At 43.4% G+C, this 13,930-nt stretch overlaps 1 protein-coding gene across 1 annotated transcript in view; it reads left to right on the forward strand.

Moving 5' to 3' along the window:
* Positions 1-13,930, forward strand: part of LOC137634163 (transmembrane protein 87A) — a 91,837-nt gene that overhangs the window by 13,565 nt on the left and 64,342 nt on the right. The window contains exons 3-4 of the mRNA XM_068366419.1: positions 2,770-2,907; positions 9,276-9,393. Of these exons, the coding sequence (XP_068222520.1) occupies positions 2,770-2,907; positions 9,276-9,393 (256 nt within the window). The remainder of the gene's footprint in view (positions 1-2,769; positions 2,908-9,275; positions 9,394-13,930) is intronic.

Genomic DNA, 13,930 nt, shown 5'->3' on the forward strand with positions numbered 1-13,930 from the left:
AGTGAGTACCGAGTAGTCTTTGGATCATCTAGTAGCCAACAAAATTTTGACTTTGTGGGGTTCCTTGCTAGTGGATCTCTTTGCAACGGCCCTTAACTTCAGGCTCCCATTGTACTGCTCCCCAGTCCCAGACCCCAATGCTCTCTGGCAAAATGCATTCCAACAACAGTGGGACCTCATCGACGTTTACGCCTTTCCCCCATTGTGTGTGATGAGGAGGGTACTCAACAAGGCCAGAACATCAGTCAGCCTTTCAATGGCCCTCATAGCTCCGCTATGGCATCACGCGTAATGGTTTCTGGATCTTTTTCAACTCCTGACGAAGTCTCCAAGAGAACTCCCTCCACGACACGATCTACTCAAACAACCACATGCCAACATATTCCACAAAGCCGTGGCTTCGCTACGACTTCACGCCTGGAGACTATCCAGTATCTCCTCTCTCAGAGAGGATTTTCACAAGTTGCAAGCAGGAAGTCTTGATACCTGCGAAAGTCATCAGCAGCAGTCTACCAGGCAAAGTGAAAAGTCTTTTGTGAAGAAATGCGCCTGTCAGTCTCGGCGTTAAAGGCTATTTCTCAGCCTTTAGCTTCGCCTTTAGACTGAAAGGAATGGAGATTCCTCATCGCTAGAACTTTCTTTACTCATACGGAGTTACGAACTTACCTGTTCTCCGTCTGAAGTGAGACCTCCCCCGTGGAACATGGTTTGAGTTCTCAGATCTCTGAAGAGACCTCCCTATGAACCGTTACGCCAGATTCCTATTTTAACTAAAAACGGCTTTTTACGCAGACGTTCTTATGATATCTCTCACAACCACTTTAGTTGCTCAGTCCGCTATCATACTCACTGGTATTGATATGCAAGGTGCAAGGTTTCCCTTGATTACAGTCTAATACTGTACTAGGGAAACCTGGGTCAATGACTAAGCCAGTAGTCGGACTTACCACCCTCCTAAGAGTAAATCATCCAATAAATAGCAGAAGGTTTGTTAGCATGGGAACAAATGACAAATTTGGAGAAAATTTGTACTTTTCCCTAACTAATACAAACCTGTAGCTATTTATATAAATTGGCCCGCCATCACCTGTCCCCCAGTAAGTCACTGAACTGTAAGCCATCCCCCCTACCTACCCATTGTAGTGGTTAGGTTGGGTTGTCACCTCGCACTTAAAATCTAATGGCTGCCTTCCAGCTGCATTGGAAGTAATATCCAATAAATAGCTCCAGGTTTATATTAATTAGGGGAAAATACAAATTATCTCCGAATTTGTCATATTACTTTGAAAATTTCTTACTGTATAGTGATTGCTGCAAGTGTAGGAATGGGTCAGTAACTAGGAGGAGTTTGGGTAACCCTGTTTTGTAGAATTTCACATTCATTTTTTATGAAAATAATCTGTCTCCACAAGATGGTCTTTTATTTTATGCCAGCATTTAGAGCTATCATAGTTTTAAGAGTATATCCTTTGGCAGTACATTTAGTAATTTGACAAGATCTTTATGTGGCTCAACAATTCTTGGCTAAACCTTTTCCTGGAAGAAGCTGTCCATTTCAGTTATTAAGGGATTTTAGTTCCTTGCTACATATTTTATTCATTTGGTGATGTATTTATTTCTTTCTGATGTTATAGCAGATGTATTTAGGTAATTTATTAACGAAAAACGCCAGTATTCAAAGGAATTTTTTGGAACGTAGCTGTAATACGTATTTCATTTTTTAAAAGGTTCATACTGTATTAGGAATCGATTAAAAATCTTATAGCTAAAACTCTTTCTTTTGGCATTATCATTAGGTAAACGCATTAGAGAATTAAAAGCTCTCTTATAAGTAAGGTTTAGTAGAAAATAAGAGTATCTTAACACTTTTGCCTGCTTTAGTTTTCAAATTCCATATTTGGAAAAAAAATTTACAACTGCATCACAAAATAGATTTCTTAGTCTGGTGAATGCTGTTAAGTATTATTTGTCCAAACTGAAGGCATTTGGCGTAATGTTCCTAATTTGTGTTGTGGTTTAGGTTGTCAAATCATCCTTCGTCTTGATGTTATATCTTTTCTGATTGAAAGACAGGTCACAGAGGCCCACAAGGAGTTGCATCCAAGTTGGAGAAAAAACTTGGTTAGATTACTTGATATTAGAAATGCAGCTACTGTACATGGCAGAAATTTTAAGAATCTTCCTTTGGAAAGAGTTCTAGTTACAGCCCAGGGTGTGCAAAAGCGTTGTTCGCTAAACATTATCTTGAAGAATCCTGATTACTGGGCTTTAGGTTCCATAGTACAGAGGTTTTTAGAAACACAATATGGCGCATCAAGTTACAGTATAACCTTGATTATAACAGTTTAGCATTGAGACACTAGACTAAGGGTGTGTGAGTTGGCAATATGAACACCAGTGGAGATTCAAAGAAATGAATGGAATTTAAATATGATTTGTTATTTCTATACTCACCTAATTTCTAATGCATGCCCACTTTCCTCACCTATGACTACTGATATAAAGAGGATAGGTTATTATTGTGACTTTGACACTGACTAGAGTAAGGGTGGCCATCCATACCTTTAATTGCCATTAGTCATCAGATGTTGGCTTGAAGGGAAGAAAATAGGAAATTTTTTTGTATTTTGTGCTAATGTGGCTATTGAGTCAGTTACGAGGATACAGCAATGTGAACGTCAGGCGAGTTAGAACTAACAAATTTTATTATCAAAATTACTTTTATATAGGATATTAAAATATTTATAAATAATTTTTTTCTTGTTACAGGAGTCTAAAGAAGAGATAATGAGGGACTTCTTGAAAAAGCCAAATGGAACTTTAAGAGAAACTAATGATGGTACGAAGTATCCCTATGGCTATATAAAGTCTAGTGAAGTGAAGACATGTGACCACAATATAATATTGGTTAGTATAGTATAGTTTGTATATATATATATATATATATATATATATATATATATATATATATATATATATATATATATATATATATATATATATATATATATATATATTGTAGTTGTGATTAAACCTTTGTTCTATGCTTTGATTTTTTATGAATATATTTACCTTTTTTTCTAACATGAAATTTGTTTATATGAATGTTTTGTACAAACCTCTTTTGAAATAAGGATATGTCTTCAATGGTGCTGGAATAGCCATTGAATCATTAACTAGGTAGTGAGTTAAGGATGTGGTACAATTGGGAAGCCCCTCCCACCCACCTCTTACAGAATAGCCACTTTTGTGTTTGGCTGCGGTGGGCACACACTTGATGCTGCATTCCTATATTGACTGTTGATCCTTACTTACATTTGTTTGTGATAATTATAGGTTTTCTTTTTATTTTATTGAGTGCTATTGTTTGTAAGTGGAAGCATACTGAAACATACGCATGTGGTGAAAAGAATTTTGACCTTATGAGGAATCGAGCTTTGGAACCCCATATTTTTCGTACCTTTGTGAAGGGATGATTGTTGGCAGCCCCAACCTTTGGAGTGTTGTTCTCGATGACTCTATCATCTGATCAGAAAGACAATGAAACTTAAAGTGTAACTCGCGTTGCTTCATGGTAATCTCACTCCTTAGGAGAGAGATGTCCAATTGTGATCGAATGTTGCCTGTACCTACATTCGATAGAGAAAATTATTTTTCTGGTAGGCTCATCTGGGGCCAACAATGCTCCCTTATGGTGATACATGTGGTGCAATGTTATCAAGTTGTTTCCAATGCCCTCCTTCACTTTTTCTAACTGGAGGAGGAAAGTGCTGCTTGCTCTGTTAGGGATACTTTGGTGATCTCAAATTGAGAAGATATTGGGAATGTCTTGTGCTTGTGTACAGCTGGCAACATTGGGTTGGTGGCAGAGGGAGCCAAGGTTCCGTGCTCATGTGCACAGAAATACGGCATACTTTCCTCCACGGTTGAGAGACTTAAGGGTAGGTGGTGCCTCTTTTGTCTTTCTTGAAACTCCTCAGTACTCTAAAAAAGAAGATATCTCTGCTTGGCACCAGTTCTTTGAGCTGTCATGCTGAAGACTTTACTGAGCAGATCAGTGTCTGGTCCTTACTGTGGGATTCCAAGGACTGAGCACTGAGAGAACACTATATATCTTGCTCTCTGGCACCAGGGACTGTTTCTCTAGATATACAACAAGATCATTCATGACCTGATTTATCATTTACCACCCGATTATAAGTTACCAGATCCATTTGGATTTGAGAGTTTATATTCTAGGTAGAGGAAAGAAATCCAGAATGGTTTAACAAGCATTTAATCTCAAGCCTCGGAGTACTGACCACCAGTTGAAGATTGGTCAAGGTAGCACATTTTAGGCCCCGAGATATACAGTACTTATTTTAAGGATTGGATAGATGCTGGAATCCTCATTTTCTTATCTGGAGGGGGATGTTGAGGTAGTGAAATAAAGGGATGCTGTGTATCAGTACCCTTTTAACAACCATGCTGTATCCCTCAAGGATTTTAAAGACTGTGACCATTCCTTTGGCAGCCATGCTAATTGACTGGGGTTTAAGGATGGTCCCGGCCTTCTCCAATTTCCAGCAATGACCACCACCAGCTTTTACCCCTTGAATGGATTGGAACCTGCACCACCCATTCTTGCCCCTCCTAGAGACATTTTGGGAGGAAGAAGTTGGGGGAGCAATGCATAGCATGTCTACTGCTGTCAGCAAAGGGATACCTTTCCTTGCACATTTCCATCCATCTTCCATCCAGATCTGTTCCATGCCTACTATCTAGGTTCCATCTCTGGACATGTGACAGAGTTTCAATAATCCTGGATTTTTGACCTGGAAGTTATGTATGATCTCCAGTCCTCTCCCATCGGCTCTTCACAAGTCATCGCAGGGATGGAGCATGAATCCATGCTCCTCTCTGCAGAACCAGTACTTGTCAGGCCACATTCAGTTGGAACTACTTGTCAGTACTCAGCCTCAGGGAGGAAGACTTCATTCTTTTGGTGACTGGGGGGACTTACAGTGTATGTAGGCCTTCGGTCATTCTAAAAGTGTCTCTTTCGATCCTCAGGTGTTCACTAAAGTTTCCATCTGAGAGTTTAAGCTTGATCTCTTTGAAATGACCTTTAGTATCTTTCTGGGACTAACTAGGTGAAGACCACTGCTGTTATCAGGATTTAAGGACTATGATGGTAGATAGCCTGATTCCATACCCAAGTAATCAGCATACTCAGGGGGTTAATGTACCTGATCCTGTCGAGTAAGAACTGCTGAATCACTTGTGGTAGGAAGAAAGCACCCTCTCTTCTTCCTCCTCTATAAAGTCCTTCCCCTCCTATTCTCTTCTTCAGGCACTTCTCAGAAGGAAGAATGATCAGAAGAAGTTGTGCAGGGGCCTCTTGCAAAGTAGTTTGAGAATTCTACCATGCGCTCTTCTTCTTCTTCTTCTTCTTCTTCTTCTTCTTCTTCTTCTTCTTCTTCTAATGCGCTGACCATTCCCAATGGTTCAGTCAAGTGGATCCATAAGCCATGTAAGGGTGAGCATTGCTCCTACCTTTATCATCCGTAATATAGCATAGAAGGAACACCTTGTTCCTTAGAAAACTGCTTCCTCTTCAGGATGGAGTATCAGCTCTTCGACCGATTCCTTAGGGGTTGGTCAAATGGAAGTCAGCGCATTGTGGCGGTCTTTTCCTTGTATTGGATGTAGGTGAATGATCTCAGCTGGGATCCAACACTGATTATATAGGCCAAGTTAAGGTGAGGCATTTTGCACACCCCACTATTGCAAGAGTAGGAAGTGCATCCTTGCCCATAAGAGAGACAGTCCTACATTTACCATTGTGGCACTGGTTACATGTAGGCAGTCCCACTCCCACGAATCACCAGCATCACAGGCCAAGTAGGTTAGGTTTATGCTTCTCTTGAAGCTACTGTACCATCTTTCCTCCTTAAGGGAGTAATAGAGCTCTCCCGGTAACTGTTTCATCAGGAATCAGTCAGCCTGACCGTGAGCATGGTATGACAGATACTTCTTACATACTGATAGCAGGTAACTGTCCCTCCTGAGATCGAGCACTTGCACTCACCAGGTAGTGTGGAATGTGTTCGTCCACCTTATTGGTCCTTTCCAAGGGGGACACTGGGATAGCCCCAATTTAAGTTAGGTCCAGTTGGGGGTAGTAGAGAACATCTCTTTCTGGCTAGAGCATTTGGCAAGGAAGCATCTCTGTAGAATTTACATCTCTACTCCTTTGGGGAATAATCCATGCTCAACGGGAGCTTCCATCAGTCTTGCCTACCCTGGGACTTATGGGCTGGGATGGTCTATATCCTCATGGCACAGGTGCTGTCTCAACTGCTAACCTGAAGAGGCTTCATAGGTTCTTTCCCTCTGTACTGTCACTTGTCTCTGCTTTGGCAAGGGAATTGGAAAAGAAAAAACCCCTTGGTATTTTGTGGATCCTTCCTCCTTGAGGAATTCATCCATGCTTTGAGTATTCTTGCCTATCCTAAGGGTTCTAGGGTGGTATGGTGCTTGTCATGAGGGCACTGGCGCTTGCATCTACTCTCAAAATGTGGAGGATATCATAGAGATCTTTCCCTCAAGACTGACTCTTCTCCATATCAGCAGGACAGTATGAGAATTTCAGAATCTTCATTTTGTCAAACTTTTGAGGGATATGGGTTTTTTTCACCTTCATCATCTCACAGTTTGTAATGAACACTGAATGCAAGTCGATCTTGAACACAAGTTGTGGACCTCTATCCTATCTCTCCATGTAAGTCAACATGAAGTTGCCTGATGTCTCTTTAGGGCCACTGCACTGTTATTAAGTAGGATTTTTGTGCAAGTGTCACAACCTTCACATTAGTTTCAGGAGGAACAACAAGAAAGTGTCCATAAACTGTTCCTTCTGGTTTGGTGAGGCTGTTTGCTCACAGAAGTGATCTTGTTCTATGTCTACCACTGCTGTATCAAGAAAGAACTCCCAACTTAGCCCTATCAATAGTTTCCTCTTGGCCTACTAGTACCGAAGGCCTTTTTTTTTTAAATTTATCCAAGGAAGCTGGGTTCTGCCTGCTTCTTAATTTTTTTCTGAAATGACTCGGGCAAACGTCATTAACCTGGTTAAGAAAGTGACCTTTGAAAACTTTTTCCGGGTCTCTCTTTTCTACAAGAGCCACCATTTTATGGTGGCCAACTAGACCTTCCTTAATTTCTGCCATTGTCATCCTCCTCCTTGCCACTAGAGAACTGTTCCTGAACTTTGCTCAGTTGCATGGCTTCCAACTCCATGTCATCCGTAGTAAGTTTCTCTTGGTGCTCCTTGATAAGCTCATTAATGTCTTCCTCATCGACTTCCAGGCCCTTCGATGTCTCGAATGTAATGATCTCGGTAACCTAAGATTGAACAAAGGGTTCAGGATTGTCAACCTTTCCAGTATTGGCTTCAGCTTCAGCTTGGCCTACGCGGAAGCCCTCAAAATCTCATGCAAAGGCATCAGGCCACGGCAGCTTCTTCCACACGCAGTTCGAGGTACACCTCGAAACATCCTGCCAAGCTGTATCGATAATTTTGAGGCATATCACATCGAAGTGCTCCTTCTAAAATTCACGAAGGGTGAAGTTTGTGTTCTCTGTGGTTTCGAAACATCTCTTGAAGAGATATTTCGTGTAGAGTTTCTGAAAGTTGGAAATCACTTGCTGTTCTATGGGCTGGAGGAGAGGAGTGGTGTTAGGAAGATATAAAGAACCTTGATGAATGAAAAATCCACTAGGATTAAATCTTAAGACCAGGAGGGTGAGCAGGGCCATTGTCCAGCACCAGTAGGCATATCAGGGGGAGGCGCTTCGCTTCCAAATATTTCATCACAGTTGGGCTGAAAGAACGGTTTACCCACTATGTTAACAAGGTTCTTGTTACCCAGGCTTTGGCATTAAAACTCCATATCAACGGAAGCTTCTCATTAATCACTTTGTGGTCCTTGAAGGCTCGAGGAGTCTCCTAGTGATACACCAGCAGGGGTTTCACTTTACAATCCCCACTGGCGTTTGTACAGAGGGCAAAGGTAAGCCAGTCTTTCATGGGTTTATGCCTGAGTAGCTTCTTTTCTTCTGCCGTGATGTATGTCCAACAAGGCATTTTCTTGCAGAAAAGTGTAGTTTCATTGCAGTTGCAGACTGGCTGGAGACTGTAGTCCTCCTTGACAGCCAACTAGTTGAACGTCTTACAAAGGATTCAGCCACTTGCATGACCGAGCTTGCAGCCTCCCATAACGCACCACCGAATGAGCGCCAGACTGTCTCTCAAATTTTTCAAACCATCCCCGAGCAGCCTTGAACTCTGGTGGTTCCTACTTAGTTGTCCCTTCTCCTGTGTTGTCTTCGGCCTGAGCACGCACGAGATGTGTGAAAAGGGCTCTGGTTTTCTTGCAGATTTTCATTTCGGTGATCATGTCTTCAGCAATTTCCTTGTCCTTAATCCAAACAAGCAGCAATCTCTCCTTCTCATCATGGACGTGGCTCCTCTTGCTGGAGAAAACAGTTATGGCCAAAGGTGTTGCTGCTTTGATGGCTTCCATCTGTTTTAGGATCGTTCCTATTATAGACGGAATTTGGCCATACTCTTTAGAGATCACACTTAACCACATGCCAGCCTCGTACTTCTTGATTATTTCCATCTTCATGTTTATAGAAAGCATTCTCTTTTTCTTTCCCTTCATATTGGCAACTTTCTTGGACCCATGGCTAATAAACTAATGTAATATTGTAACACGATACAGTACAATAGTCACGAAAGCAGAATCACAAACACAAAATCAATGCATACGGTGTTACTGCCAAAATGAAATGAAATGGAAGAGGAACGCAATACGTAGATGCATGATGGGATACAGTACAGTAGATGCTGACCAATAGGAGAGCAGGATCTTACGGCAGTAACTAGCATCTGAGTAGGGAGATAACCAATGGGAGAGCGTAAGGATGGTGGCGAGTTTACGAGCTGGCAGCGGGGGAATTTTGAATCAGTCTCGGAGACGGTCAGGTTCTCGTACTGTACCTCGTTTTGTGGTGCAAAACATTTTTCGCAATGTGAGTCCGAAAACTCTTCACATCTTGTTTTGGAGCGTGAAAATTTTGTAATCAGAAGCTTTCGTATTGAGGTATCACTACCTTGTTAATAATTCAATGGAAGTTCCAACACTGCTGAAGATATATCCTTGTTTTAAAGAATGCAGGTTTGTTTAGCTTGGAATGATAGAAATTACTTAAAATTTATGTTTTGTCAGAATGAAGTTTCTCTGGAGAAAATGGTATATGTGAAAGGAAGCACAGAAAAGGAAGAAAGCCATACTACTGTAACAAGAGATGTTAAGGAAGAAACACTTCCGAATGAAATTCCAATAGGTAAGATAATGATGTTTAGTTTGTAACAAGGTTTTAAAATACTGTATAAGGTTACAGTATTTCTAGATTCTTAAGTAACTGAAATATGGTAAAGGAACTTTAAGAATACTAATTTTTACATTCATTTGTAGGTATGCTGTAAAATGGAGTTCCAATTCTGGCAAGAACCCTGCATTTGGGTCAAAGATAATTTAGAATTGAATATACGGTACTTTAATGTTATAGTTTTATTTTGGCCTCTGTTATATAGTTTATTGACACCTCTAAGGATTGTTCCTGATTCTCAGGGCTCAGGTCTAAAATACAGTTGTTCCGACACGAAATACAAATTCTCGCTATTTATAGGGATTTATATTTTTGGCGAAGCTGAAACTAGCCATAAGACTTCTTAGCTAGGTATAAAGTACCCTACTGCTAGTTAAATGCAGTGGTAGGCAAGATAGTGGTGGTAGCTGGCCACCCCGTTTGCTCACACACACCTGTGTTGTCTAGTCACTTTTTATTTTTGGCTCAGTGAGAGTAGACGTCCGTCTCTCTCTCTTTCTCCTCCCAACTGTTTTTTGTAGCCTTTGACATAAGTTTTTTACTTGTTTTATGAGGTTTTTTTATCTTTATGGTGTTTTTTATGAGCAGGCTTCTTTTAAAGGGTGCAGTCCCTTCTCTTTGGTCTCTCTCTTATTTAGCCCTACTTCCCATAGGCTGAGAGACTACCTCTGGGAATTTGGCGCTGTTCACGGGAAGAAAAGCTTTCTAAGCCCTCTCCTCCTCAATTTGCCGAGCTCCCTCCAGAGAGACTCGAGTCTTCTCCCCATCATTCTCCTTTGCCTCATTCCCCTCCCCGCAAATGCAGAACATCGCACTCCCCAGGGAGAGTGGAAAAAGGCATGACGTCTAAATAGCAGGAGCTCAAAGTTCTGAAAGATCCCCCTTCACGGCCGATTTATGTTTCTCGGAAGGAGACATCAGCACTGCAGCCTTCCTAGAGAGCTTCTTCAACAGCGGATAAGACTTCTTTGCGGAGGCCCTCTTTGTCGTTCCCTTCGGAGGAACTTTCCGATAGTGCCGCTAATGGAATGTAGCCTTGGTTAAGGCTGTCACACAAGCCTTCGCGACAGGTATCCCACCTGCTCGTCTGTCAGAAACTCCCAGGATCCCCCAAGAGGAGTCTTCCTCTCCTCCTAGGGACCCAAGGCAAAAATCCACGGTTCTTTCCAGCAGAGAAACTTTTGTTTCTTCCTCTTTCCTGAAGTGGAAAAGAGGAGTCCCTAACGAATTAGTTTTATCCAGGGTCCAGCTGACCCTAGTCAGGACATCCAAGGGAAGGTCAAGTGTCATTGTGCCCTCTCTTCACCCTCTTGCACCACACCAGCAGTTCAGGTGGAAGTTTCATGCAGGGAAGAGTCCCTATCTGACTCTTTCCGTCCCAGCACCTATCAAGGAGGTTCCTTGAGAACTCAGGGTAGCCTCAAAACGTGTGGAAGTTACAATCCTTCCCTGTACGATTGACTGACATAAGGGTGCTCCACAAAAGCTATCCATGCTAGAGACCTTCTTCCCTCCAAGGAAAGAGTCTAAGGACTCTGAGATACTGCTGAAATCCTCATCAAGGATTACGAGACCTGCAGAGGAGGTAGGCGGTCTTCATCCGGCCACTTCAACGACAACCACGACCCACCCCGAGATGACGTCTTGGGGGTGGAAGACAACGACTTTGCTGCTAGTCCTATATCAGATGCGGAACTGAGAGAGTCAGAACACACTTTCTGGCAGGTTTTAGCCTGCATGAGGTCCCTCAGTGGGTTGACAAACCCGGTGATGGCTCCTTAGGAGGGCAAGGACACGGTCGTGGACTGTGTCTTCGGCACTCACAAGTCCCCAAGCCCACCTCAGCCTTGCCCTGTTCTCAGGAACTGAAGAGTGCCCAGTGGAAGGTGTCTGCTCAGCTCTCTGACTTCCCTAGTTCCTTTCACTCAGGCTTGTCCTCAAAACTCCTCTCACCTCAGTGTGTCAGCAGAGGAAGTGTTATGAGGTCCTTGACGAGCCTTTTCCCGCCCTTTCCTAACACTATTCCTTAGAGGAACTGACGAAAGGGATGTTTCTAGAGAGACTTTCTGATCTACAAGTTTCATTCTCTACTTTGGAGATCCTCAACCAGGAGAAAGTGGCGAAGTACGCCATGCAGGCTACTTTGTGTCTAGATCTCCGGTTGGGGTCAGTGAGAAACCTGTTGCGACCAAGGATTTTTCCAAAGAAAACTCCAGGAAGGTGGTGGAAACCTTTCTCCTGTTGGGTACTCGTACCTTAGAGTTCCTTGCCCACCAAATAGAAAACTTGTCAGCAAAGACCATCTTAAGGCGAAGAGATTCGATAGTGGAGAGATTTCATCAAGTCCCACACTGCGAGATCGTAAAGCTCCGGAACTCCTCTGGAGGGCTCCTCTCTATTTGACCCGAGTGATGTCGACAGAGCTGCGGAGAGATGGAGGAATTCCCACAAAGACTCCCTCCTCCATATGGCCTCGACATCCCGGCCCTATAGACCACCTTCTCTCCGCAGACCAAACAACAGAAGCTGACGACGAGCAGGACTACAGCAACGGATACTAAGGTATCTATGAAGCCCTTTCCTGCCAAGGACAGGTAAGGCTCCAAGTCTTCCAATGAGGGAAACATCTTAGAGGCGGTGGCCAAGGGCACAAACGCTAGGATAGGCGATCCCCCCGCTTGTCCACCAATGGGGGGGATGTCTGCATCACTGCTGGAAGAGGTGGATGCAGCTCGGGGCTGAACCCTGTAAAGTCTCCTTGTTTCATTCAGGGTATTGTGTCCTGTTCATTCAATCTCTCCCTCAACTGACCAGGACTATAGTGACATCAAGCTCCTGTGCTGACCGTCCAGACCATGTTGGAGAAGGGCGTTCTCCAAGAGGTCCTCGACGACTCCCCAAGCTTCTTCAGTCAACTCTTTCTTGTGAAAAAGGCATCTGGAGACCAGTCAGCGACCTCTCAGCTCTGAACAAGTTTGTCGAACAACTCCGTTCAGCTTGGGGACGGCAGACATGGTCAGACAAGCGATAAGACCACAGAACTTCATGTGCATATTGGATCTAAAGGACGCATACTTCTAGATCCCAATCCATCGGTCTTCAAGGAAGTATCTGAGAATCACTCTAGACAACAAGAAATGCCAGTTCAAGGTACTGTGCTTATGTCTATCCACAGCACCTCAGGTCTACACGAGAATATTCACCCGAGTGTCATCTTGGGCTCACAGAATCGGCATCTGTCTCCTACATTATCTGAATGACTGGCTGATTCTAGCAGACTTAGTGTCAACCCTTCTTCAGCACCGAGACAAACTTTTGAGGCTTTGCTTTGCCAAGATCGGGGGATCATGGTAAACCTCAAGAAGCCATCACTGCTTTCCTCTCAACGACTGGTATATCTAGGAATGATTTTAAACACCAATCTTCACAAAGCCATCCCATCAGACGACAGAGTAGTGAGTCTGAGAAAGGTCGCAGGACCATTCCTCAGACGAGAACTCCCTGCCTAGAGGTGGCTGTCTCCTCGGGCACCTATCATCACTGGCCCGTCTAGTTTCCAATGGCCGCCTCAGGATACGATCCCTCTAATGGCGGCTAAAGTCCAACTGGAATTAGGCCTTTGATTCCCTGGACATTCTGATCCCCATGGGACCAGAGGAGCGGACGGATCTCGAGTGGTAAGAGGTCGACGAGAATCTGCTAAAGGGATTCAACTTTTTTGTCCTCCCTCTGGACTTGATGCTTTTCTCATATGCATCAAAAGTAGGGTGGGGGCCCACATGCTGCACCACATGACCTCAGGCCAATGGTCAGATTTTGAAAAGTACCAGCACATAAAACTCTTACAGATGAAAGCTGCCTTCCTGGCCCTTCAAGTGTTCCAACAGTTCATGGTGTGTCACTCAGTGGTGTTGATGAGCGATAACACCCCATAGTGGCTTACATCAACAAACAAGGCATTACTATTTTGCCGCCTTTTTCCCATAAAACAGTAGAGATACTGAGATGAGCAGAAGTCATCTTGGTGACCCTATCAGCTCGCTTCATTCCCGGCCTAAGGAATGTGCTCGTGGACAGCCTGAGCAAATCCATGCGGATAGTGGTCTTTGGATCATCTAGTAGTCAACAAAGTCCAGACTTTGTGGGGTTCTCTGATGGTGGATCTGTTTGCAACGGCCCTGAATTTCAGACTCCCGTTGTACTACTCCTTAGTCCCAGACCCCAAGGCTCTCTGGCAAGATGCATTCCAGCAATGGTGTGACAACATCAATGTTTACGCCTTTCCTCCATTTGCTCTGATGAGAAGAGCACTCAACAAGAACAGAACATCGGTCAATCTCTACAGAGCTAATGGCATCATGCAGAATGGTTCCCAGACCTTATGCAATTCCTGACGGAACTTCCAAGAGGATTCCCTCCATTACTTAATCTACTCAGACATGTCAGCATCTAACTACGACTTCATGTCTGGAGACTATCCAGCATCTTACTC

The sequence above is a fragment of the Palaemon carinicauda genome, chromosome 44 (genome assembly GCF_036898095.1).
Source record: "Palaemon carinicauda isolate YSFRI2023 chromosome 44, ASM3689809v2, whole genome shotgun sequence".
Taxonomy (NCBI): domain Eukaryota; kingdom Metazoa; phylum Arthropoda; class Malacostraca; order Decapoda; family Palaemonidae; genus Palaemon; species Palaemon carinicauda.